Raw genomic sequence first — 25,324 nt, 5'->3', positions numbered from 1 at the left:
TCCAGAGATTCATTGGGAATTCATTGAGCCATTCAATAAATATACTGGAGTACATATCACATGTCAGGAGCACATGCTCCTGAGCCAATAGACACAAAGCCCTGCTCTTTGGAGCTCACCAAGAAAGATACCACTTGACAATAGACTTAGTAAAGAAGTCACATCTACAGCAAATGAAAGTTGGTAAGCATGATAGGTAAAGAAAGATACAGCAGATTGAGGGGAGGAAGAAGACTGTTGCCATGATGAGTGGGATGACAACAGGGACAGTCACTAGAAATTGTGTTCAAGCAGACTAGGAGGCCAAGGAAAAGTAGAGAAAGAACCAACAGAGTGAAACCTAATGTAGGGTGTGCCCTACCTGTTGAAGAAAGAGCAAAGAGGCCAGTTTGGCCAAGATAATAAAAAAAAAAAAATCTGAGGAGGGAACAGACCAACTAAGTCACACACATAGGAATCTAGGGACCCTCCTGAGAAAACTGTAACATGGACAGTTATTAACTCGAGCTAATTTTACCGATTAACAGGTCTCACTGACATTTCCATACATTCACATGTATGCTTTGGTGGTGTCAAGCCTCCCGTTGACCTCTTGAACAGAGACTTAATATCTATAACACATAAAGAAAGGACAAGTGTGCCATTCAACAAATAGGTGAATAGAGGATGCATAGCCCCCAAGGAAATGCAGATCAAAACCAGGCTGAGAGATTCCATCTTACCATTGTCAAAATGGCTACTAAACAGATATCCAGAAACTGCCCAATGCTGGAGCGAGGGGGAACGGGAAGGCTTACACATGCTTGATGAGACCGTGAGTTCATCCGGCCACTCTGGAGATGAGCGTGGTGGAGGGTTCCTCAACAGGGACGACTTGAACTTTGGCTCTCTAAACTTTGAGTAAGGTGGATGTCCCTGGAGGATTTGAGCAGGAACATGTCACCTGATGGCCAAGAGTGTTAAGAAGTGACAGTATGGAAGAGCAGCGGGCAAGGTTGATTAATGAGAATGAAAGCCCAGTTAGGAAGGGAAAATGAACTGCAGCATGGTGGGGGACTAAGTGGACAATGGTTCACCACTTATTTCAAACCTGCTAGAAGAGAGGACATTGAATGTTCCCGACACAAAGAAATTATGAATGTTGGAGGTTATAGGCTGCCAATTATCATGGTTTTCCCATTACTATCTATATATATATATATATAGATATATAGATATATATATACATATATATGTACATATATATGTATATATATATATATATGGTTCATCACACCTCATATATATGCAATAAACACATATGCCTTCAAAAATAAAAAAGTAATTAAAATCTCACTGTACAAAATAAATAATCAGCTGTGGGTAGCAAGGGCGTGGCTGGAGTCTGGAGGAGCTGAGGTGGACAAGACTGTGATGGACATCTGGAGGAGCTGAGGAGAATGGAAGGAGCTAAGCAAACAGCTTTCACTTTCCACTGCATTCCAGAATGTACTCAATCAGTGCAGGATGCTCAGGGGAGATGCTTGGCTTGGGTCTACACGCCTCCCTCCCATCCTGACCCTGCCCACCCCTTCTGCACAGCTACTTGTGTCTCTTCTGTTGGCCTCAAACCCCTTATTTTAAAGCCGAGGCAAGCTGAGTGTAGTGGTGCACTCCTGTAACGCCAGCACTCAATAGGCCAAGACAGGGGGATGAACCCAGGGCCAGCCTAAACAGCAACCCAGAGCCTGTCACACACGCACTGGCACACACACACACACACACACACACACCATACACACACATACATATACTCCACACACACCACTCACAGACACACACACCCCATACACATATACACACTACACACACACACACACACACACACACACACACACACACACATGCACACTTACACACACACATCATACACAGACACATACCATCCGCAGACACACCATAGACACACATACAGACACATAGTAGGTGCTTGAAGAAATTGAAAGGAACCCCCCCTCCTTCTTGTCCCCTGACAGGAGAGATTTCATGGGATGCAAATTCTATCCTAGAAGCCATTCAGATCCATACTGTTGAAGTTGGTTTGCTGAAGTAATTAATTCAGGTCTGGGACTGCACTGGTGAGATGCCCAGGATTTTAGGTCTTTATGGATGAAAGATAAAATAAAGGCTGGTCTGCTAGAGCTCGTGGTGCCATGAGACACATGAATTCATTCCCGATTGGTAGAATTGGTCAGATTGGTCAGTCATAGGAACTGCTGGAGCAGATTTCATTGATTTACATAGAACTTTTCCCAACATGCTATTGCTCAGCAGCACTGATGCCTGCCAGTTTCACCAGCACAACAGAGGAGAGAGCTGTGGAGAAATGGCTGGTTGGTAGAAGGGCCAGAAGTCTCAGGCGCAATTCTCTCTCTCTCTCTCTCTCTCTCTCTCTCTCTCTCTCTCTCTCTCTCTCTCTCTCTCTGTGTGTGTGTGTGTGTGTGTGTGTGTGTGTGTGTGTAGTCATATTCTATTTATGATTTATTAAAGCATGCCTGAGGATTCAGAAAAACAAAGCCACCTCAAGCTATAGAGATCAAGCACTGGTGATACATACCTTTAATCCCAGCAGCCAGAAGCTAGGGCTACACACCTTTAATCCTAGGACTCAGAATTAAGAGTTAGATCTCTGTGAGTCTAAGGCTGCCCAGATCTACACAAGATTGATCCAGTCCTAAAGAGAAACAGCTCACACAAAGATGATCTCAGCACCTGGGATCACACGCCTTTAATCCCAGCACTAGGGAGGTGTATAAGACAGGAGCAGGGCCTTCAGTAGTCAATTTCAGGCATTCATTCTCCAGCCACACTGAGCATAGGAAGACATTGAAATCCTAGAATTCTCCAACCACACTGAAGAGAGGTTACAGTCTGAGGTTTGGTGGAGCCATGATCACCTTTCAGTCTGAGTTAGAGTGAGAGCTAGTGCCCGGCTGGTTTGCTTTTCTGATCTTCAGAAAAGCTTTAATAAATCATAAATAATATATCATCACATATGTGTGTACCATTTTCCTGTGAACATTATCACTCCATTCCTTATGGATGAAAAGTTCCCGTTCTATGTTTGCCACACTGTCATTGCCTGGTCCTCTGCTGTTGGGCATATAGGTTGGTTCAGAACATTAGCTATTGTGAGCTGCACTCAAAGAATGGATGTACCACGATCTCTGTGATATGCTGACAGGGAGTAAAACCCAAGAGCAGTGCAGCAGGTCATATGGAAGAGATTTCCAGGTGTTTCAGAACTTTAGGAGTTGACCAAGTGTATTCATCTGAACCATTATTTCTCTTTGAAGATTTATTTTTATAGTATGTGTATAGTGTCTGCTTGCATGTATATATGCATGCCAATCAGTTCCTGGTGCCTTCAGAGGCCAGAAGAGGGCATTGGACTCCCTAGAACTGGAGTAATGGATGGTTGAGAGCTGTCGTATGGGTGCTCGGGACCAAACCCAGGTATCCGCAATCCCAACAGCTGCCACCTAGCCACTGAGTCAAACTCCACACTGCACAGTCACACTCACCTGTCTCCACCCTGCACAGTCACACTCACTCACCTGTCTCCACACTGCACAGTCACACTCACTCACCTGTCTCCACCCTGCACAGTCACACTCACTCACCTGTCTCCACCCTGCACAGTCACACTCACCTGTCTCCACCCTGCACAGTCACACTCACTCACCTGTCTCCACATTGCACAGTCACACTCACTCACCTGTCTCCATGATTCAAAGCATCACACAGAGCAGAGCACAGTGGGAAAGAATGTTGGAAACCTGGCCCTGTGCACAGTTGGGCAGGACACGGACTCTGGATGCAATAAGCTCTCTTCAAAGCTGAATTAATTCTACCAGATCTGGCTCTGTGGTCATGGGAAATTTAACTTCTGGAAGACTAGGATTTCTCATCTTTGAAACCAGAACAGATAATGCCATGCTCATCACTGGAGCGCTGTGAGCATACAAAAATAAATAAATGAATAAAATTTAAAAACCAAACAAACAAGCATTTAAGGCACTGACAAAGCAGTACTACTAGAACATGGTCCACATAAGCAAGAAGGACTCTAAATAAGTCACATGATCTCAGCCAGCCTTATAGCAATACACAGTCAGATGGGGCGCGGGGGGGGGGTGTCTCGAAATCTAGACTTGTAACTGGTTTCAATAGAACAGTTTACCCATGTATCTGAATCACACCCGCTGAGCAATGTAGCAACCTCCAAACCAAAATGAGAAGCACACAGGCCTCTGGTGTCCACTCCCCACACTGGGTCATGGCCTGCAGCTCAGTTTACTAGGACAAGACAATCTTGAACAGACATAGATGCCTCCATGGGAGGAGGGTCCTTCCTCTACCTACGACAGACGGAGCTGAGGGAGAGCTGCACCCTCATCTGGGGAAGATGAGCTCATTTGTAAGTGGCTTGTTAAGGCGTGCATCATTTTCCTGATCAGCGGTAGAAGGCTGCAACTTCAGGGACTAATGTGATCCATCACGTTATTATATATTTAGGGGCTTTTGGAAAACACTGTTATTTACTCAACCGACTGTGTATATAGACTATTTAAAGCAGATTTTTGACCCAGTAGACTGTACCAGCTCCATCCATCGTCTCAATGAGCAAGTGGGGACTCTTAAATATGCAGATTATTGACACAATAGACTCTGAGCTCTACAAATGTGCTCTAGACATTGAAGTCACTGGGGGATGATATGTCTCTCAAAAGCAGTTTCAAAGCAGACCCAAGCACACAGCCAAGCTCTATGGCTGATGTACCTGCAGAGGGAGGAGACTTCAGAACACAGATTCTGATCTCTAGAAATGGGACATCCTTCTAAGTATTACTTGGTTCTGCTTGTTTGGGTCTGTGAGTATAGAACATGCCAGTACCTCTACTGCATGTCTGGCAATGCCACCAACAGCTTCAGATTGATGTTTTCTTCTTTGAAACCGGGTCTTGTGAAGCCCAGTCTGGCCTCCAACTCTATGTAGATGAGGCTGGTCTTGAACCCCCACCTTGTTTCTACCTCCTAAGCATTAGGAATATAGGCATTGAAGGAGTTTTATTTTACTCTACCAAGCTACGAATTTATTCTGGGAGCTGGAGAGATGGCTCAGCAGCTAAGAGCACTTGTTGCTCTTGCACCAGACCTACTTGGGTTTAACACCCAGCTCCCACATAGTTTCTCAAAACCATCTGGAATGCCAGTTCCGATGTCCTCTGTAACAATAAGTCTTTACTCCAACCACCCAAGCCCTGCCACCACATTAAGGTCCCAAGTAACAAAGAGACTTATATTAGGTACAAATGCTGCTTGGCCAGTGAATAGGATTTCTCATCTGTTAGTTCAGTCTTAATTATCCTAAATCTATATATTTATAAGACTTATCTTATCAAGGATGCCTTCCACTGGCACCCTTTCTTGCTGGTGGATCACATGGCAACTCCAGAGCAGAGACCAGGAGGAAGAGAAAAGGGGCACAACTTCCTTCTTGTCCTTGCTTATATATGAGTCTGCCTGCTATGTCACTTCCTGCCTGGATTGCAAGACTTCTTTACTACATTTCCCAGAATCCTCCTTGACTCCTAGTCCAGCATAACTTGCTGCCTCATTGGCTAAACAGTACTTTAAATGATCATACACAGAAGGACCTCCCCCATCAGTCCTCTTCTGATTTCCATGGGCACCAGGCGCACACACAGGTGTGCACAGACATACACACAGGCAAAACACTTATACACAGAAAATAAATAAATCCAAAAAGAGTTTTGAAAATAGCTTATTCAGTTTGCATTCGTGCAAATTCATTTCTTTAACTCATGGAGACCGCCATTCATCAGAGAGTGAGTGGGTCTTTGATGGCAAGAAATAGTCACCATTGGAGACTGTACTAGTTTTCTTGTAGTTTTGACAAAACGCCTAATGAAGGCGTTTTGCTCTGGCCCACAGGGGAGGATACAATCAACCGTGACAGCAAGAGCCTGAGGCAGGTGGCCACATGGCATCCCCAGTCAGGAAGCAGATGGTCACATGACATCCACAGCTGAGAGAGATGAATGCTGGTGCTCAGCTCACTTCCTCCTTTTCATTCAGTCCGGGACCCCAGCCTAAGGAATGGCACTAGCCAAATCTTCACCTAAATGAAACTAACCTAGATAATCCCTAACAGACTAGCCCAGAGATTTGTTTCCATGGTGATTATGAATCCCATCCAGCTGATGATCAAAATTATGTCCTGGAACTTGAGAGGAAACAAGGATCTTGTTGGGAGGAGAGATGGTCAGAAAGGGGTGGGTCCCCTATCGCTGTGAGGACTGGAGACATGGGATAGAGTTACTGGCAAGATGCTCTTGTCAGGCAAATCCACTTTTAAAAACCACAACCCATCTTTGGACCATGAGATCAGATTCACAAGAGTCTGGTAGGTCAAGCTGGGTCATGTGACTGTGTTTTAAAATCAGGAAGAAAGAGGAGAAAGGGAGAGGAATGAGGAAGCGTTCATATTTTGTATCTTTTTTTCTTTTAAATGAATCATCAAGTTGGGCTTGGAGGTACACTTCTTTAATCACAGCACCTAAGAAACAGAAGCAGGCAGATCTCTTTGAGTTTGAGGTCAGCCTGGTCTACATACTGAGTAGAGTGTAAGTGAGAGGCAGGAGTGTAAGTGTTCTGGTCGAGTTACGTCTGTAGTCGGGAAGCAGGAGAAATGTTAGCACTCAGCTTACATGTCTTTTTTCTCTCTCTCTCTTTTTTAATCTTGTGTGTGTGTGTGAGAGAGAAAGAGAGAGAGAGAGAGAGAGAGAGAGAGAGAGAGAGCATTTGCACCTGTGTGACATACATGTAAGAGTGTAGTGTACATGTTTTACAGTGAACATATGGAGGCCGGAGGCGTCAGTCCTCTCTTCCTTTGTTGAGGCAGGGTCTCTCTTCTGTGTTTGCTGTCTGCTGCATGCACCTTCTAGCGCACACACTTCTTAGCATCCTCCTGTCTGTGGCTTCTATCTCACTGTGGCACTGGTGGAATTACAGACACACACTGCTGCATCTGTCTTTACACAGGCTCTGGAGACTCGAACTCAGGACCTCATGCTTGCATAGCAAGCACTTTACCCAGTGAGCCGTCTCTCCAGCGCCTCACCCCTCCTTTTCCTCAAGTCCTGACCCCAGCCAATGGATGTTGCTGCCTGCATTCAGGATCCCCGCTTCAGTTAAAGCTTTCTGGAAATACCTCCACAGATGTATACAGGGTGTGTTTCTATGGTGACTTTAAATTCCATCAAGTCAACAGTAAAGATTGACCAACACACGGGCCACATGTTGTGTCCCCCAGTTAAACCGCCAGGCAGCGCTGCCCCCGCTTCCTAGAGAAGGGCTGGTACAGTGCCACAGAAGGGAATGCCAACTCACTGACACCTTCCTGTTGGCCTGGGTCCTTTAGAAGGCAGGACAGGGAAGGGATGACAAACTTTAAAAAGACCATTCTCAAAGAACTTTTCGCCCAAAACTGAAGGATCAAAAGAGCCTGCAGAACTTCCCTTTGGATGAGTCCAAGAGACCAGAGGGCTGTCTCATCTCTTCAGGGTTTGGGAAATCGGCCCATTCAGCTGCCCAGTGGGGCTCCATCCCCAGGTCCAGCTGCCTGTATTATGTAAGTTGCCTCGTTTGAAAGCTAAAGCTAGTTAAATAAGGACTAAACTTGGTCAGGATTTATTTGGCATAATTACTGGAGCTGTTGAAATTGCCAGTCCCTCCCATCACTACTTCCTTCTTTTTCTTGTTTGATAAAAAAAAAAAAATTCAATCATATTAGGGCGCTTAAACAAATTCAGAAGAAATCGGCTAAGAATAATGATAGACTAATTTTTTCCCAGCTGTAACTAGAGAGTAGATAACTAAATTCATGAGAATCGTAGCTTCAGCAACACTGCTTCTCACAGCTGGGTTTCTGTTTCTGTGACAATAGCAGGGTAACACACGTGGAGACCCGGGCTCTTTCCTGCTTGTCCAGTTACTTGTCACAGCAACCCTTAAGGCAGGGTACTACAGAGGTCTTCAATTTATAGAGGGTGGGACCGAGGTCACATGGCATGTTCGTGATGACAAAGTAGGACAAGACAGAGGAGGACTCTGATGCAGCAGACCACTTCCTTTCCACCCCTTCTGCAAACACGAGGAACATGGCCACAAAGTCTCCTCTGGCTCATCTTATACAATAGACAGGATTCTCTGCTCTGCCCCAAATCCCACTGACAACCAGAGGCACCAAGAATAGTTCCCTTCCTCACCCTCAATTCCCAAAGATCCAGCTGGCCGTCACCACCACAGTTAGAACTGGGTTAATATGGAGCGCAGCCAGCAGACCCCCTGTTCACATATATAAGAACCGCAAATGTCTTCAGACAGTATCATGTGTCCTCCCGGGAAACAAATGGCCCCAGGTTGAGATTGCTGCGGGTATGATGAGGACACACCTGGTCCCTGATCTTCTAGAGAAATCAGCTGCCAGACAATGATCTCATAAAGCCACTCACCCTGAAATACAAAAATTGAGAAAAACAGCATCCTGTAGCTAGCCTTGCCCACTGGCCTCTGTAGGCACTCACACATGTGTGCACACACAAATAACAGCAACAACAAAAAGAGCAGCAAAGAAAACAACTCTGAGTGATGAATTAGGTCCAGAGAGTGGGGTAAAGGAAGGACCCCAGCGTGGAACCAAGAATCCAATGGGTGCCAACTCAAACCCTGATCCAGCTGTGTGACCCTGGAGGTGTAATTAACATTCCCAAGATTCTATTTCCTCATCTATACCTGTGAGCTTGGGCCCCACAGAATCTAAATATTAGGGCTGTTTTAAGTCAGGAAACAAACAGCCTGGATGTGGGGAGCTCCCTGACACTGACTATGCTCTTGTATCTGCTGATTAATCATCTTCTTGAGGATTGATACAAGATGAGAGCAGTCATGAAAGCCAGAACTCAATGCTCTCCCCGGTCCTTGCATTTAATCACATGTTCAATGGTAGGAATGTGGTGCTGTTTCCAAGTGGATGGGATGTGAAGGAATTCCATTTGGGTGGGCTACTCACAACGATCACTAGTGAAGAATGCAACATGAAAAGGAAGGGTTGGAAGGTCTCCTCCCAGAGTCATGCGCTGTAGGATCAAAGAGCCCCAAGGCCAGTCCACGCTTCCCTGTCCTCAGACTTGGCCTCACTCCATGAAGCCTCTTACCACCTTGGATTTGTATGACTCAGGAGACAGCAAACACTCCTCACTGAAACACAAGAACCTGCCCACTCCCTGACAACACCAATTTAGCTTCAGGAGGCAAGGCTGGACTTTCTTCTCTCTTTCTTTCTTCCTTAATGGGAAGTGGTCACAGCCACGAACTTAGCAAAAGACATGGGTTAAAGTTTGTCCGTTCTTGGCTAATGCAGTTAGACGTTTTCGAGAAAAGGCAACGAGAAGTGATCATTATCCATTATCTGCATGAAATATTTCAGAGAAAGAAGCAGCGTTTGCCAAAAAAGAAGAGAAGAGCTTTTTGACTTCTAGCCAGGCAAGAGGGAAACAGGATCACCTTCACATTCTGTAGGATGCTGTGAGAGCGGCATCATTTCAAGTAAACTGGAAAAAGCCCGAAGAAGGACAGATGGTGCACTGGCTCCCCATCCTTTCTGAAGGTCATTCTGGACAATGAGCCGGTGTCCCTTTCCTTGGCACAAAAAGCAGATAGAATCCTTCTGTTCTTGAAAGGAACGATGGGTAGATGCTCGTCCATGTGCAATTATAGAGCCTTGTGTGGGAGAATGCATAGGAGATAAGTAATGCCATTCCACTGCAAACAGTTGCTACAACTTCCAAGTCAAAGCCTGTGGGTCTCTTTTGAATAAGGAAGCATCCATCCTGTTGCAGTTTCCTGGCCCCTGTTTCGTTTCACATTTTCTTCCCTAGTTCCTGATTGATGGCCATCTCCATGTCGAGGGTATTCTAAGGGTAATGATTTCTAAACTGGAGTCACCAGAAAGCTTCCAAAGTGGCTCCCTTCTCCATGAATATTTTCTCACTCTGCTTTTTTAAATTGTCACTAAGATGCATCCCAATAGCAATGCATGCTGGCCCAAAACCTGAGGTTGCAGAATATAAAGTATTTTTTTTCTCGGAGACCCTTCTGCTTTAAGCATTTGTCACTTCTCTCAATGCAAAGCCTGAGGCTCTAAACAGAGACCTTTTTCTCTTGGAGAGTGGGCCGATTTATTTCTCAAGGATTGCAGACATTGTCATTATGGGTAACCATCTAATAACTCGCTGCTCTGTATCTGAAAGTCACTTCTACAGAAGTTTCCTGCATGTATCCCACTGGCACCTTATATAAATGACTCCGTATTAAATAGATTAAACCCCCCCCCCGAAGGAGGCTATCTACTTGCATAAACACTAACAAACGGCCTCATAGCGATTGCAAATACTATGTGAGTGCCATCGCTTTGGGATAAGATTTCAGGATAACAGAAAACATAGACGACAACTGATTTCAGCTTTCTATAGGTCAAGTTGAAGATTGGGATTCTCAGCTCTTATGGTATCTAGATTGGAGGAAGTTCTGCATCCTGAGTGCTTTATATGCCTTCTGGGATGAGATGCCCTGGCCACCTTGCAAACTACATCCTACTATTATTCCTGTAATCGGTGAAGATGCCATCCCTTTGAAAATAGCAGCAATTTCCCCAGGATCGCAGTAAGCAATATGTGGTAGATCTGAACTTCCACCTGCCTGATCCAAGGCTGTGCGCCATTTCACCTGCTATCTGCCTGATCCAAGGCTGTGTGCCATTTCACCTACTCCTTACTTGACTAGTCCTTTCCTAGACTTTCCTGCTCCTGGGCTAGAACCTAGGACCTCATACATGATAAGCAATCACTCTTCACTGAGCCTCATCCCAGCTCTCTTTCTACTTTTTATTCCAAGACAGGGTTTTAGTAACTTCTTCCCCATACTAGCCTTGAGTCCACTCTGCAGCCTCGGTTCACCTTGAATCAAAATCTTTCTGCCTCAGCCTTCCAAAGAGCTGAGATTACAGGGCCCAGCTTCTCAAGCCTGGTCTAAGTGGTTTGTGTGTCTCTTGCCTAGCGTTTGGCTGGTGTTTTTCTAATAAAGGACATCTTTATCCCAAGCACCTTGTATTTCCCAGTCAATAGTTTCCTTGGCAGTGTCATCTGGCAGCAGGGTTTATGTGTGAATCATTCCTTCTTCCCCAAAGCTGGTTCCCACCCACCCTTACGATCTCTATACTGGGATAGAGACATGTATTCCAACTATCTCTCAGCTTAGCCATTTACAATGTGGAGTCTTCATCATAGGGATGATCCCCACCCTGCAGATTCCGGGCAAGTCTGACAGTCCGGATGTCTACAGCTGCTGACACAGGGAACATACTCTGAACAGTGGGAGCTCACAGCTCACTGGGTGCCTGCTGCTGATTCTTTGCCCTAAAAAAAGAACCTAGAGGCAGGTGGGCTTAGAGTATAACGGACAGGTAAGGAAGTTACAGTCAGAAAGTTGGTGAGACGAAACCCAGAGAAGCAGCCCAGGCCTTCTGCCTCAGTCTCTCCTACTCCCAACTTAGTTCAATGATTGTAAATGAGTGGACCCCAGTTTCATCTCTACAGTGTGACCAGAACAAAACACCTGCGGAAGATAGCTCAGGTGGCAATGAGCTTACCTTGCAAGGATGTGGACCCAGGTTTGGTGCCTAGAACCATAGATAGATGACAGATAGAATAGATAGATAGATAGGTAGATAGATAGATAGATAGATAGATAGATAGATAGATAGAAGATAGATGATAGAGACAGACAGACAGACAGACAGACAGACAGGCAGGCAGGCAGGCAGGCAGGCAGACAGACAGACAGACAGACAGGAGATAGATAGATGATAGGCAGACAGACAGATAAATGTGAGGTGCCATGGTCCATACTTGTAACCTTAGCATTAGAGAGGCCAAGACATGCAGGTCCCTGGGTCCCACTGGCTGGTCAGCCTAGGGAAATCAGTGATCTCCAAGGCAATGAGAGATGGTTTCTGAGCAATGACACCTGAGGTGATCACATCTTCACATTCACCCATGTACACAGACAAAACCTGCAAACCCTTGACTCTACAATAGAGCTTGAATAACCAGTATGCTTCTCTAATGTGCACAAACCGTATGGCCCCTCAGCGTCTCTCCATCCTGCCAAATGTCTGTTCCTATTTATCCTTGTGTGTCAGGGTTGTTTCTTTTTCCATGTGGCCTACTTTCCCCACTTAGTTACCTGCATTCTTGAAAGGATGTGTGACCTCTCTGTGACCTCTCTCTCCCCGTGTTGATGCCCTGCTTCTGTCAGGCTTTGGGAGGATGCCCCAGCACAGAAGTCCCTGGGAAACTCACCCAAAGCATCTAAGCTATGGTAGTAGAGAACAATTTTGTTTTTCAAATAAATTAACAAGGGGAGCATGATGGGCTGGCTGAGGTTCACTTCCCTGGGCTTTAACCACTTTAGTCCTTTTGGCTAGTGATGAAGATATGGAGGAAGTCACAGTGTACCGTGAGGACAGATTCACAGTCTGAAGGCTGGGGTGATGGGCCAGGAAAGTACATTGCATAAATATAGACCCATGATAATACATACCCCATCTGATAGGCGTCCACAGTGCTTGCTAATTGTTCTAACCCACTGACCAGTTTCAGAGAGAGAGAGAGAGAGAGAGAGAGAGAGAGAGAGAGAGAGAGAGTTCTTGTGATCTCAGGATGAACCTTGCCAGGATTGAACCCACCCTCCTCAGTGTTCCCTCAAAGAATTCTACTTGTTTGATTCTGAAATTGAGATCCAGGAAGGAACAAAAACCCCACCTTCCCTTTGAGACAGGGTCTCACTATGTAGCTTTGAACTCAGAAATTGGCCTATCTCTGCTTCTCAAGTGCTCTCTCTCTCTCTCTCTCTCTCTCTCTCTCTCTCTCTCTCTCTCTCTCACGCACACACACACACACTCACATACACACACATGCACACACTCACACATGTACACACTGTCTCTCTCTCTCTCTCTCTCTCTCTCTCTCTCTCTCTCTCTCTCTCTCACACACACACACACACACACACACACACACACACACACACAAAAGAAGATACTGGGTACCCTTCCCTATCGCTTTCCACCTTATTCGCTGGAGATAGGGTCCTCAGTGAACCTAGAGCTAGACTGGCAGCCGGTAGTTCTCCTGTCTCCATTTCCCCACAGCATTAAAGTTACAGGCACACAAGGCCATGTCTGGCTTTTTATAGGATTTCTGAGGATTTGAACTCAGGTCCTCATGCTTGCTCAACTGACACCCCTCTCTACTGAGCCATCTCTCAAGTCCCACGAACCCTCCTCTCTCAAAGATTATGCCTAAGTCACAGTCACATGAACAAGTATATACCAGGTGGCACTGAGGAGACTCTCTGTGCCTTGAGTGATGGTATGGTTGCTGGAAATAACCCTGCTTCAAAATGTGTCAGAACTTGGTTAACTTCTCTAGACTACAAACAGGCTAAGCCTGCCTTCCGGGACTGGGTTCTATGTGCATGTCATGTCAGGTGGCAGAGAACCCTGCAGTCCCTCGCCCCCCCCCACCATTCAGAAAGAGAAAGCAGAGGGGCCCCTCCGCACTGAGCTCCAGGCTTGGCCACCATCTAAAAGCGGCTCAGGGTCCTTATAGACTATATCCTCTAGCCCTCCTGACAGTCAATAATCATGTATGTGCTAGCAGACTTCAGACCATACTCACCCAAACATGACAAGGTGGCCTTTCGCTGTGTCATCACTTAGCGTACCAACAGGATATGTTGCGTGGAATTGTCCCCACACACAGAGGGTCATTTATGTGACTTTAAGCTGTCACTTGGTGGAACAGACTGGCAAAATGATCATGTCACAGTCAGGTGTGTTATTAAATGAGATTTTGGTCAAATTCTGGTTTGTTTTTGAAAATCTGGCTCTTAAGCTTTATGTTTTTCTCTGGTTAAAATCTTTGTTTCAATTCCTCTGCCATTTTAAAAATTGTCAATGTTTGAATCAATTAATTCATGTTTCAAGGCAGCCCTAGAAATGTACTGTAGCAAACGTCTGATATCTAACATAAGACGACCTGTGAGTTATTTTTGTACAGTCTCATTTAAACAATTTTTACTGGAGGTTTTTAGAACAACCAAGGTAGTAGTTTTATTTATACTTTTTAACTTTTAACATAAGAGAAAATTTCCCAAAAGTTAAGGGTTTATTTCTAAAATTGCCCACATACTGTTGAAGCACAAAGAATTCAGATGATCACTCTAATGTCTATGAGTGTACACCAATGAACTGTGATGGAGTTTATCTTCATACGTTAGAGGCAAAATTAGCCCGTGGTGTCAGCCAGCCTATGTGTGAATCTTTCTTGAAGCAGGCTGCTCATCCTAAGAGCCTAATTGTTCATGTTCCTTAGTCTTGATGTCTAGTCTCAATCTTCATAAATACAATCCCACACAGCAGAAAGTTAGCCAACAAGAAAGCTGGTGGCTCCGTTAGCTAGAAGCTACGCTTCCTGGTATGCTCTTGTCTCCCTGAGTAAATTGATAAAGGTGGTTGTAGCTCACACCTGATCTATTTGGAGGAGGTGATCACTGCTCGTGAGAGAGCCAGTCCTCTTGCTGAGTAGCCTGAGGCTGCAGAGAAAGTAATGCTCTCATCTAATCTATTCATCCAATCCTTCATTTATTCAGACATTTGTGGACAAGATGTAATCATGTCTGCCAGGGTGGCACTTGGGGCTAAAAGAAGCAAAATTTGTGAGATGCATTGTTGGGGCAGATATTTTAATTCCATGTTCAGTGAGAGCCCCAAGCTATCAGTAAACTGAGGAAGAGGACCATTGTTAGTACAATGCTCAGGGATGGCTAAGACGTGGGCTCTGGTTGAATTTACAGAAAGAAGAGAACCTGGCCAGGAAAAGTATCTTTTTGAGAAAGGGCCTTGTCCAAAAGGCCAAGAGAATGAATTCTTGGGGGTGAAATCTGCAATTGCAGAGAACCAGGTTAATGGTTTGCTCCTTAGAATGCAGAGCCGGGAGGGTGTGGCTACAGAGGACAGAGCTGAGAGGTACACCTGAACATATTGGTGCCTATAGTTAGTCCTAAGAGTTTGCATTTCACTTGAAGTGTACCAAAGCCACTGCCAGAGTTAAAACAGGAACTTCCTGGCCGGATCCATTTTGCATAGAACGTTCTAGCAACAGAGCCAGTGAACACCTGTCATTCCAGAACTCCAGAGGCTAAGACAAGAGGATTTTAAGTTCAAAGCCAGCCTGGGCTATATAGAGAGAATCTGTCTAAAACTGAAGCACATTCTAGGAGACTGGAGTAATTAGAAGTGAGAAGGCCGTCATCCTACCCCAGTGGACAGTGTGCAGCCCATCGGAGCAGAAGGAAGCATGGAAGAGAAAGGGTCTCACAGGCCCATCACTGAGACAAAGAATTGACAGGGTTTGTTCATTTGTTCACTGTCCTGGAGATGCCAGGTTTCTTATGGCCAGATTCAAACAATGGTAAATGGTGGAATTAGAAAATTAGTTTGCTCTCCAAGCCAGAAATATCAACAAAAAGGTTCTACATAGTGTCGCTCCCCTCACAACACTGCCCCCGCCTCGGCATAATTGTGATCGTTCTTTTTGCTAAGCAAGTATTCATAAGAATGAATTTGCCACTCATCTGCTTATAGCCAGATTCACACATGATGCCAACTCATTAAACAACTCATCGGTAGTGAGAGAGACACATCCTCATTATTCACCCCCAGTCACCCAGATTCTAGCTGGCTGCCTCTCCTCGCTCACCTCCACTGCCGGTGGCAAACAAAATCACTTGGATCAAGTGAACAATTTTAAATGTTTAATATTAAAATGCAGTTTCGAGAAACTCCTTGGAACCCTCAGCCATTGTTAAGATACACTCCCTTTGACAGGTGCGCCAGCACTTTTTTTTTTTTTATGAGGCTTTTCAACGTGTTATTTTATCCGGTGCCTGAGATTTAGTCTATTCTGCAGAGGCAAACAGACAAAAAGGGTCTCTCAGCACGAGTTACTCTGCTGTAAAGGTTATAGTAAACATGTCAATGCCTAATTAAGCAGAAAATTTTATCTGTATTGTGGGGGAGGAGTGTGCTGTCTCCGACTTTTCTTCTGGGGAATCCATTTAGAAGGACAAAGTAGATTGTGAGGTTGAACCGGTCCAGAAAGCTCAGCACCAAATGTCAGCAGAAAAAAGGAAAAATGGGAAGGAACACTACTTCTTGTCCCTTGCTGGAAAATGACTGTATTGGTTGGTAGGTGTGTGTGTGTGTGTGAGTGTGTGTGTGTGTGTGTGTGTGTGTGTGTGTGTGTGTGTGTGTGTTATATTTATATGTTATATATGTATGTTATATATATTTATACGTTATATATGTGATATATATATTTATATGGTGTGTGTGTGTGTGTCTGTGTGTGTCTGTGTGTGTGTGTGTGTACATACTTTTCTTTCTCTGTGTGAACACACTACCCATAGCATGGTGACAATGACAATATGTTATAGCCTGGAGCAGGCATGGATAATATTGTTTACTTGGTATTTGTCCCAGAGTCATAACACTCATTTCCTTTACAAAAGTGACTGTATTTACTTCATAAAGTTTGCCTGATTTCACTCACAAACATGAGATTATTTCACCAAGAGTGGAGGTTGATGCCTGCATTACCAGGGCTGAGTCAGGAGGATTGGGAGAACTCACAGCCAGTTTGGGACTACAGAGACATTCAAAAGAAACAGCAGCAACAAAGTGACCCATATCTGATGGCTAAAATGTATCTGATTTTTGAAGTATCTTTGTCTCAGGAAACTATTCTTTTTTACACTTAAGAACTTTCTCCTTGAAAGTAATAGTGTATGTAACACCTCTTTAAAATGTGGAAGTCAATCCTGGGGGAAGAGAAGAGATGTGAACAGCACGGAAGACCCTGATTCGGGCATTCTGTTGTTTCAAAATGCAGCTTTCTTTCAAGAAGAAGTGGCCATTTATTAATGGTTGCTTGGCTGGATTGGATAGTTTTCCTTTCTTCCAATCAATTTTTGGCACTAGAGACCAGCAACACCAATTTAATGAAAAACCTGCTTGTCAGCTTGCTGGGGAAGCAAAAAAAAAAAAAAATTGCCTCACCAATAACAATAAAATAACAAACACAACCATAAAACTCGTGGCCGGGCTGAACTTTTACATTTTATCTTGTTTTATGGACTCCTGCCCTCAAAGCCATGGGCCCTTGTCTGCAGCATTCCCACAATCCTCTCTCTAGCTGCTTAGAGATCAACCAAATTCACTGCTGCCCTGGGAAGATTTTCGTATTCATTAAGTTGGCAGTAGAAAGAAAGGGGAGTGTCCTGCGTGAAACAATGGATTCCTTCAACAAACAGGAGTAGGCTTTGTGGGGACCTGCAGGACGTGCAACTTTCTTCCTTTGTAAGCCTCAGTCTCCAGACCTATTTACAGTCAGTGCTTGCTGACTGGAAAGACGGCTCAGTGGTCATTGTGTACGTGTGAGGACCAGAGTTTGGATAGCAAGCATCCAACCACATATGTGCCTGGCAGAGGTGACAGACTGCCTATAACTCCAGCATTCTGGAGGCAGATGCAGGGGACCCGCAGAGAAAGCTGGATAGATAAACCAGCTGAATGAGCCAGCTCTGGGCACAAGGGAGAGACCCTGCCTCGATGTATAAGGAGGAGAGGCTCTGAGGAGAACTGCATCAATCTCTTATCTCCACACAAAGCTGCACACATGCCCCCACACATGTGAATATACATACACATGCCAAAATGCATTTGCAGTGATTTACCTAGGAGCCGGGGGAGAATAATTTCTCAATTAAAATTCTTCATCAACAGCAACAACTTTGATAGCCCTGACTACTGACTGCCTCTTTCTTCCTAACTCCCTTCTCTTTGAACTCTCTGCTGGCCTTGAGTGTGGGAACACCTCCCTTCCAAGCTTTAGTTTTGTGGATAGAAAGAACAGAACCTGACCTAGGGGTTTTGTTTTGTTTTTTTCCCCTACCATCATGAGGGAGAGTGATGCTTATGAGGAGAGCATAGCATTAAGAGCATGCTAACCTTGCAGATTTGGAGCCGCGTCTCTTTTGCATGGGGGCATCTTTGGTTGCATTTTATCCACATGACTCTAAAAGGCCAGGTGGAGAAAATGAACCCATGGGCATAAATAGTCACATTCGCCATTGGCGCTGATGGATATCTGTCCATTAATTCTCTTTTGCACCCGCTCTCTCGTGCCTTCATTTTCCCTATGCAATTACTGGCCCTCAGTCCTCTCAGAGAAGGGAAAGCATGCATTCCCCAATAGCATTTTGCATCCACAAATCAACTATGTAATTGGCATCTCATGACGGGTACCCACAAATCACAGTGCGTTTGAAATTACAGGAACAAGATCGAGAGAGTATTTTTAGCCGTGTCTGGAAAGGTCTTCATAAACCCGTATGAGAATAATAGACTAGCCCCCAAATCTCCCATTCTAACACTATTCCCCATTATTCTAAAATCATTGTATTTGCTGAGCTTACATAATTTTTCAGCCATTGGTGGGAGATTGTATTTGCATACTCCATGGTCTCTCTCCCAGCAACTCTCTATAAATAAAAATGTTACAACAGAAAGACACAGGCTACCAAAGTTAAATGGTTATGCATCCTGGTTCCTATTTAGATGCATGTATGCCAATACTCCCAAGTATCCTGGGACAGTTTGCCATTGATGTGCTAGGGGCCTTTCTTATAAGCCAACCTGCTCCTGTACTGTGATAATCACAGGATTTGTATTTCAGTCTAGATGTCCCAAAAGCCATACACGCGAATTTAGCCACTGCCTCACTATGGTAATATCAGAATGATATTTGATCCCTAAATTGTTAACTTGCGATAGTGATCACTCATAGAGAGTGATGTCTTTGCCGAGTTAAAAGGGAACAGCCAATGGATGTCATGAAAGACATCATCTGGGGCCTGGAGATGTAGTCAGTTGCCATAGTGCTTGCCTGGCATAAAAACCGGGTCCAACCCTGCACCACATAAACTGAAGGTGTGATGGTGCATTCTGGGGCGTCAGAGGCAGGGGAACTAAAGTTTGTGTCCTGCAACATAGCAAATCTGAGGCCAGCGTGGGCTACATGAGACCCTGCCCCCAAATAAAAGCACACCATTTGTCTTTTCCCCTCTTTCTGTTGCTTGCAGCTGACAAAAGTATAGATTAAATTGCTGTTCTTTCAGCCCGGGAAAGCAGGGGCACGGGGATGGACTGTGAGGCGTTATGTTTAGCTCATCTCTCTGTATCTCTCGCAGGCTATGCCCAGGAGGAAGTGCTGAAGGAAGAGGAAGAGATAAAGGAGGAAGAGGAGGAGGAGGAAGACAGCGGTTCAGTGGCCCAGCATCAGGGCAGCAATGACACTGGGACGGACGAGGAGCTAGAAACAGTCCCAGAGCAGAAAGGCTACTTCAGCTGCCAGAACTCTCCAGGGAGTCACCTGTCCAATCAGGACGCAGAAAACGAATCTCTTCTGAGTGATGCCAGCGACCAGGTGTCAGACATCAAGAGCATCTGTGGCCGAGATGCCTCGGACAAGAAAGCAAAGGCTCTCCCCAAGCTTCCAAGCGAACCCCATAACTGCATGGATAAAATGACGGCTGTCTATGCCAATATCCTCTCAGATTCCTACTGGTCAGGCCTGGGCCTCGGCTTCAAATTATCCAACAGCGAGAGACGGAGTTGTGACACCCGCAATGGCAGCAACAAGAATGATTTTGATTGGCACCAAGATGCCCTGTCCAAAAGCCTCCAGCAGAACTTGCCTTCCCGCTCTGTCTCTAAGCCCAGCCTATTCAGCTCCGTGCAGCTGTACCGGCAGAGCAGTAAGATGTGCGGCTCGGTGTTCACCGGGGCCAGCAGGTTCCGCTGCAGGCAGTGCAGCGCAGCCTATGACACTCTGGTAGAGCTGACGGTGCACATGAATGAGACAGGCCACTATCAAGATGACAACCGCAAAAAAGATAAGCTCAGACCCACAAGCTACGCAAAGCCCCGGAAAAGGGCCTTCCAAGACATGGACAAGGAGGACGCACAAAAGGTTCTGAAATGTATGTTTTGTGGTGACTCCTTCGATTCCCTGCAAGATTTGAGCGTCCACATGATAAAGACAAAACATTACCAAAAAGTGCCTTTGAAGGAACCGGTACCAACCATTTCCTCTAAAATGGTCACACCAGCCAAGAAACGTGTTTTTGATGCCAACAGGCCTTGCTCCCCTGACTCAACCACAGGGTCATTTGCAGATTCATTTTCTTCCCAGAAAAATGCCAGCCTGCAGCTGCCCTCCAACAGCCGCTATGGCTACCAAAACGGAGCCAGCTACACCTGGCAGTTCGAGGCCTGCAAGTCCCAGATCTTAAAGTGTATGGAGTGCGGCAGTTCCCATGATACCTTGCAGCAACTCACCACCCACATGATGGTCACGGGTCACTTTCTTAAAGTTACCAGCTCTGCCTCCAAGAAAGGGAAGCAGCTGGTGTTGGACCCACTGGCCGTGGAGAAAATGCAGTCGCTGTCTGAGACCCCAAACAGCGAGTCTCAGGCCCCTAAGCCATCAAGTAACTCCGCCTCTGACTGCACAGCCTCTACCACTGAGTTAAAGAAAGAGAGCAAGAAAGAGAAGGCAGAGGAGGTCAATGAAGATGAACAAGGCATGAAAAGTGAGGACTATGAAGACCCTCTACAGAAACCTCTCGACCCCACCATAAAATACCAGTATCTAAGAGAGGAGGACTTGGAAGACGGCTCAAAGGGTGGTGGGGACATCCTAAAGTCACTGGAAAATACTGTAACCACAGCCATCAACAAGGCCCAAAATGGTGCTCCCAGCTGGAGCGCATACCCAAGTATCCATGCAGCCTACCAGCTGTCAGAGGGTGCCAAGCCACCCATGGCAATGGGCTCTCAGATACTGCAGATCAGACCCAACCTGGCCAACAAGCTAAGGCCAATCGCACCCAAATGGAAAGTCATGCCGCTTGGCCCTGTGCCCACAAACCTGGCCCTGTACACTCAAGTTAAGAAGGAGGCAGAAGACAAAGATGAAGCCGTGAAGGAGTGTGGGAAGGAAAGTCCCCACGAAGAGGCCACATCTCTCAGCCAGTCTGAGGGGGAGTGTTTCTCCAAAATCGAAGCACCTTTGGAATCCAGAAAGGCTGAGCCCTGTCCCCTGAAGGAGGAAGAGAAGCTGCTGAAAGAGAAAACAGAGCCCTTAGAACCAGTGTCTTCTCTCAGCAATGGATGTGCACCGGCTAACCACACCTCAGCCCTGCCTGGCATCAACCCACTCAGTGCCCTGCAGTCGGTCCTGAACAACCACCTGGGCAAAGCTACAGAGCCCTTGCGCTCACCTTCCTGCTCTAGCCCCAACTCAAGCACAATCTCCATGTTCCACAAGCCCAGTCTCAGCATGGTGGACAAGCCAGTCATAAGTCCCTCCTCAACCAGGCCGGCCAGTGTGTCCCGACACTACCTGTTTGAGAACAGTGACCAGCCCATCGACCTGACCAAGTCCAAAAGCAAGAGAGCCGAGTCCTCGCAAGCACAATCCTGCACGTCCCCACCTCAGAAGCATGCTCTGTGTGACATTGCCGACATGGTCAAGGTCCTCCCCAAAGCCACCACCCCAAAGCCAGCTGCTTCCTCGAGGGTCCCTCCTATGAAGTTGGAAATGGATGTCAGGCGCTTTGAGGATGTTTCCGGTGAAGTCTCAACGTTGCACAAAAGAAAGGGCAGGCAGTCCAACTGGAACCCCCAGCACCTTCTCATCCTGCAAGCGCAGTTTGCCTCGAGCCTCTTCCAGACGTCAGAGGGCAAATACCTGCTTTCTGACCTGGGCCCGCAAGAGCGCATGCAGATCTCCAAGTTCACAGGGCTCTCGATGACCACGATCAGCCACTGGCTGGCCAACGTCAAATACCAGCTTAGAAAAACCGGTGGGACAAAATTCCTGAAGAACATGGACAAAGGGCACCCCATCTTTTACTGCAGTGACTGTGCATCCCAGTTCAGAACCCCCTCTACTTACATCAGCCACTTAGAGTCTCACCTGGGCTTCCAAATGAAGGACATGACCCGGATGGCAGCTGACCAGACAAGCAAGGCAGAGCAGGAGCTCTCCAGGGTGTCGTCGGCTCAGAGGTCTCCGGAAACAATAGCTGGAGAAGAGGACACAGACTCTAAATTCAAGTGTAAGTTGTGCAGTCGGACATTTGTGAGCAAACATGCGGTAAAACTCCACCTAAGCAAAACGCACAGCAAGTCACCCGAGTACCACTCTCAGTTTGTAACAGACGTGGACGAAGAATAGTTCTGCAGGTATGGGTTTGCTCCCAGGTGATGGTGACCATGGCCTTGTGAGGAGCGTGTTCAGAGGAGATGGGTCTGCTTAGAGGCAGCGGGTGTCTCCCGAGGCCACGCAGGACCATAGCTTGCTGGCATAGACTTGCTTTTTACAAAAGACAGAACATGCTGAGTAGGTCCCAACCATTGCCCGTGTCCTTCAGGTTAGTGGGGGAGCAGGATACAGTGCATCTAAGAGTGACGAGGCTCGTGTTTGCTTACAGAGCCCCGGGACACACAGAGTCCCTTAGCAATCTAAAGCCCTACCTCCAAGAGGACTAGATTCCATTTTGCCATCTGCCTTCCCACGGCAGTGCTAATGCAGAGTGGGGGCGAGGTGAGCACCGGCGTGGAGATGGAGGACTTGCTGGGGCCCGCCATATCCAGAGATAGCTTCGTCAGTTCACCAATGGCTTAAGGTTATCTTTACGGTTCTTGCAGCGAACGCATTCTATAGCTGGCTTTTATCATGGTTCCCTTTCCAGTTCTTCCCCGTTTCCTTCCTACATTCATGTTCCTACAGAAGAGCAGGTACCCCCTGAGGGGAGAGTTGAGGTGCACTCTTCTCCATGGAGCAGGGAGATGAGAATGGAGGAGGCTTTTGTTCCTCTCTCACCTTTTGGTTTTCTCTAGGATAAGCTCGGGGTCGAGCCCACCATTAACAGAGACAGGTGCAAAGCCCCAGTACCAAAAAGAGAAAGGAATTTGTTCCAAGTATCATAGAAGTTCAAGCCTTGTACGGTTACCAGTATCCAGGTTGCTTATGTCACCTCCAGGAGAAAGGACAGAGACCAAAGGCCAAGGCCTTAGCGGATTAGACACATATTGTGTGTTCAGATGTTGAGCATAGGCAAGGCTGGACAAAGCTCTCTCGAGGGATTCCTCTGCTTCCTTTTCTCTCCCCTCCAGCATGACACTCCCCTACTCTAGGGACCCCAACACATATTTAGATTGGCCTCTGCCTGGGGCTCCACCCCAACACAGGACCCACCATGAACTAAAGCTTCTGTATCTCCAGCCCAGCTTACGGCCCACAGCGTTACAGATTTGCTCTTAATTAATTCATGACCAAGTATAGAAAGCTGGTGATAGCATATCCCATGAGCCCTCGCCAGCCCCTATTCTCAAAGCATTTGCTTTTCATGGGGGACTTCCAGGTCAAGTCCCACAGGTGTGGACGGTAGGGGGTTCCCAGTAGAGAAAGGTCCTTGAATGACCTGGCTCTGAGTGTGTCTGGCAGAGGCAGAGAAGTTCTGAGTGTGAGGACGGTCAAAAGGAAAGGAAGGAAATAAGTGCTTGACTTGAGACTCCACCCTCCGGGTGGGAACCCATGCTTCAGATTTGGGTGGGCTGCAGTGAAGACCACCCCTGTTGTTTGCATGCTTTTATCATGGAAATTCAATGTTCCGGGAAGATTCATCTCCGGTTTTCCAAGCATGATTGTACATCTCACCTTATTGAATGGAAAGCTATTTTGCATCTGTTGAACCCACATGTGAGCTCGGGGTTCTGCCACATGCTATTTATTTGCCATATCACATTTTAAATTTTTATGTAATTAGCCATTATGCTCTTCTGGTCCTTAAAAAAAAAAACACAAAAAGGTGGAGATACATAAAGTACCTAGAGATGAGATGTATGTTTCAAATCTAATAATTGTGGGTCCAAACCGCAGGGAAGAAAACAAATAGGCAATGTTTATTTTGTGCTATAATAAAGGTCGATTTTCCACCTGTTAGGTCTGTAATCATTTATTAACTGCGATATGTAAATAGGGAGATGGGAGAAAAAGGAAGGTTTTGTTCACCCCGAGTCAGAACCTAGAGAAGTCAAAGTCAACCAGTAATTCGGGGAATGTACACAAAGGCTACTTGTAAATCCAAAAGCCGCCCATGGGTAAGATTGCTGTTTCTGCATCTGTCCACACTTGTACAGAATAAATACTTGTAACTTATGACAGTCCTATCCTTCTATAGTATAGCAAAGCTCTGTCTTCATGCATTCCCTACCATGCTGCAATGTCAGCCAGGGTTGACGTCAGAGGTTTGGAGTCATACCATCCAATGAGAGTGTACCATGTGTGTTGAAGAGGGAATGTGGGTGCCGGGTATGTTTGTGTTTAGAGGGAAACTCTTCCAGTCTGCAAATGTTTGCCCCCATATGTGAAAGGTGATGCTTGAAGCTTGGCTCATCTAGGAGAGAGCCCTTGACTAAAGCTATTCACGTAAGCCCCACCCACTTCTTAGAACTTATGCATGGGATAGTTTGTTTTATAATTTTATAAGATTTATTATAAAAGAGAAAACTTGATGGTTTTAAATAGCCACAGGGTTCTACTATCATCTGAAATTCTAATCTTAGCTATGATATGAAAAATGACATGGTATTTTAGAAAGACTTCAGGATATGATGGGATATTCAAGAGTTTACCATACCCACATGTTTCTAAATGGCATGAATTCTGACCAGAAGTTTTTTTCCTTTCTTGTGCCTACTTTAAATCCTGTGAACACCCTGCCAGATAGCAAAGTCAAATGTTCAGTTAAAATCCTTTCAGAAGTATTAACTGGGCATCCATCCCCTCTTGTAGGACATAAGAAATCTAAAACAATTTCAGCATGTATTTGTATATACCTTTAAAAGTCTCTTGCTCTTGACTAGAAATTAAACAGAGAGTAAATCATTGAGTCTCAAATGCATAAGGACTTCAAATTATAGTCATTACCTCGTAATATAGAGTAC

At 45.8% G+C, this 25,324-nt stretch overlaps 1 protein-coding gene across 1 annotated transcript; it reads left to right on the top strand.

The window, feature by feature from the left end:
- Positions 1 to 19,242: 19,242 nt before the first annotated feature.
- Positions 19,243 to 22,550, top strand: Tshz2 (teashirt zinc finger homeobox 2). Its single transcript, XM_035446581.1, is given in 3 exon segments — positions 19,243 to 19,316; positions 19,318 to 19,452; positions 19,454 to 22,550. Coding segments are annotated over 3 exon segments (3,306 nt in total).
- The last annotated feature ends 2,774 nt before the right edge of the window (positions 22,551 to 25,324 follow it).

Source organism: Cricetulus griseus, chromosome 6, assembly GCF_003668045.3.
Source record: "Cricetulus griseus strain 17A/GY chromosome 6, alternate assembly CriGri-PICRH-1.0, whole genome shotgun sequence".
Lineage (NCBI taxonomy): Eukaryota > Metazoa > Chordata > Mammalia > Rodentia > Cricetidae > Cricetulus > Cricetulus griseus.
This window is presented reverse-complemented; position numbering and strand designations above follow the sequence as displayed.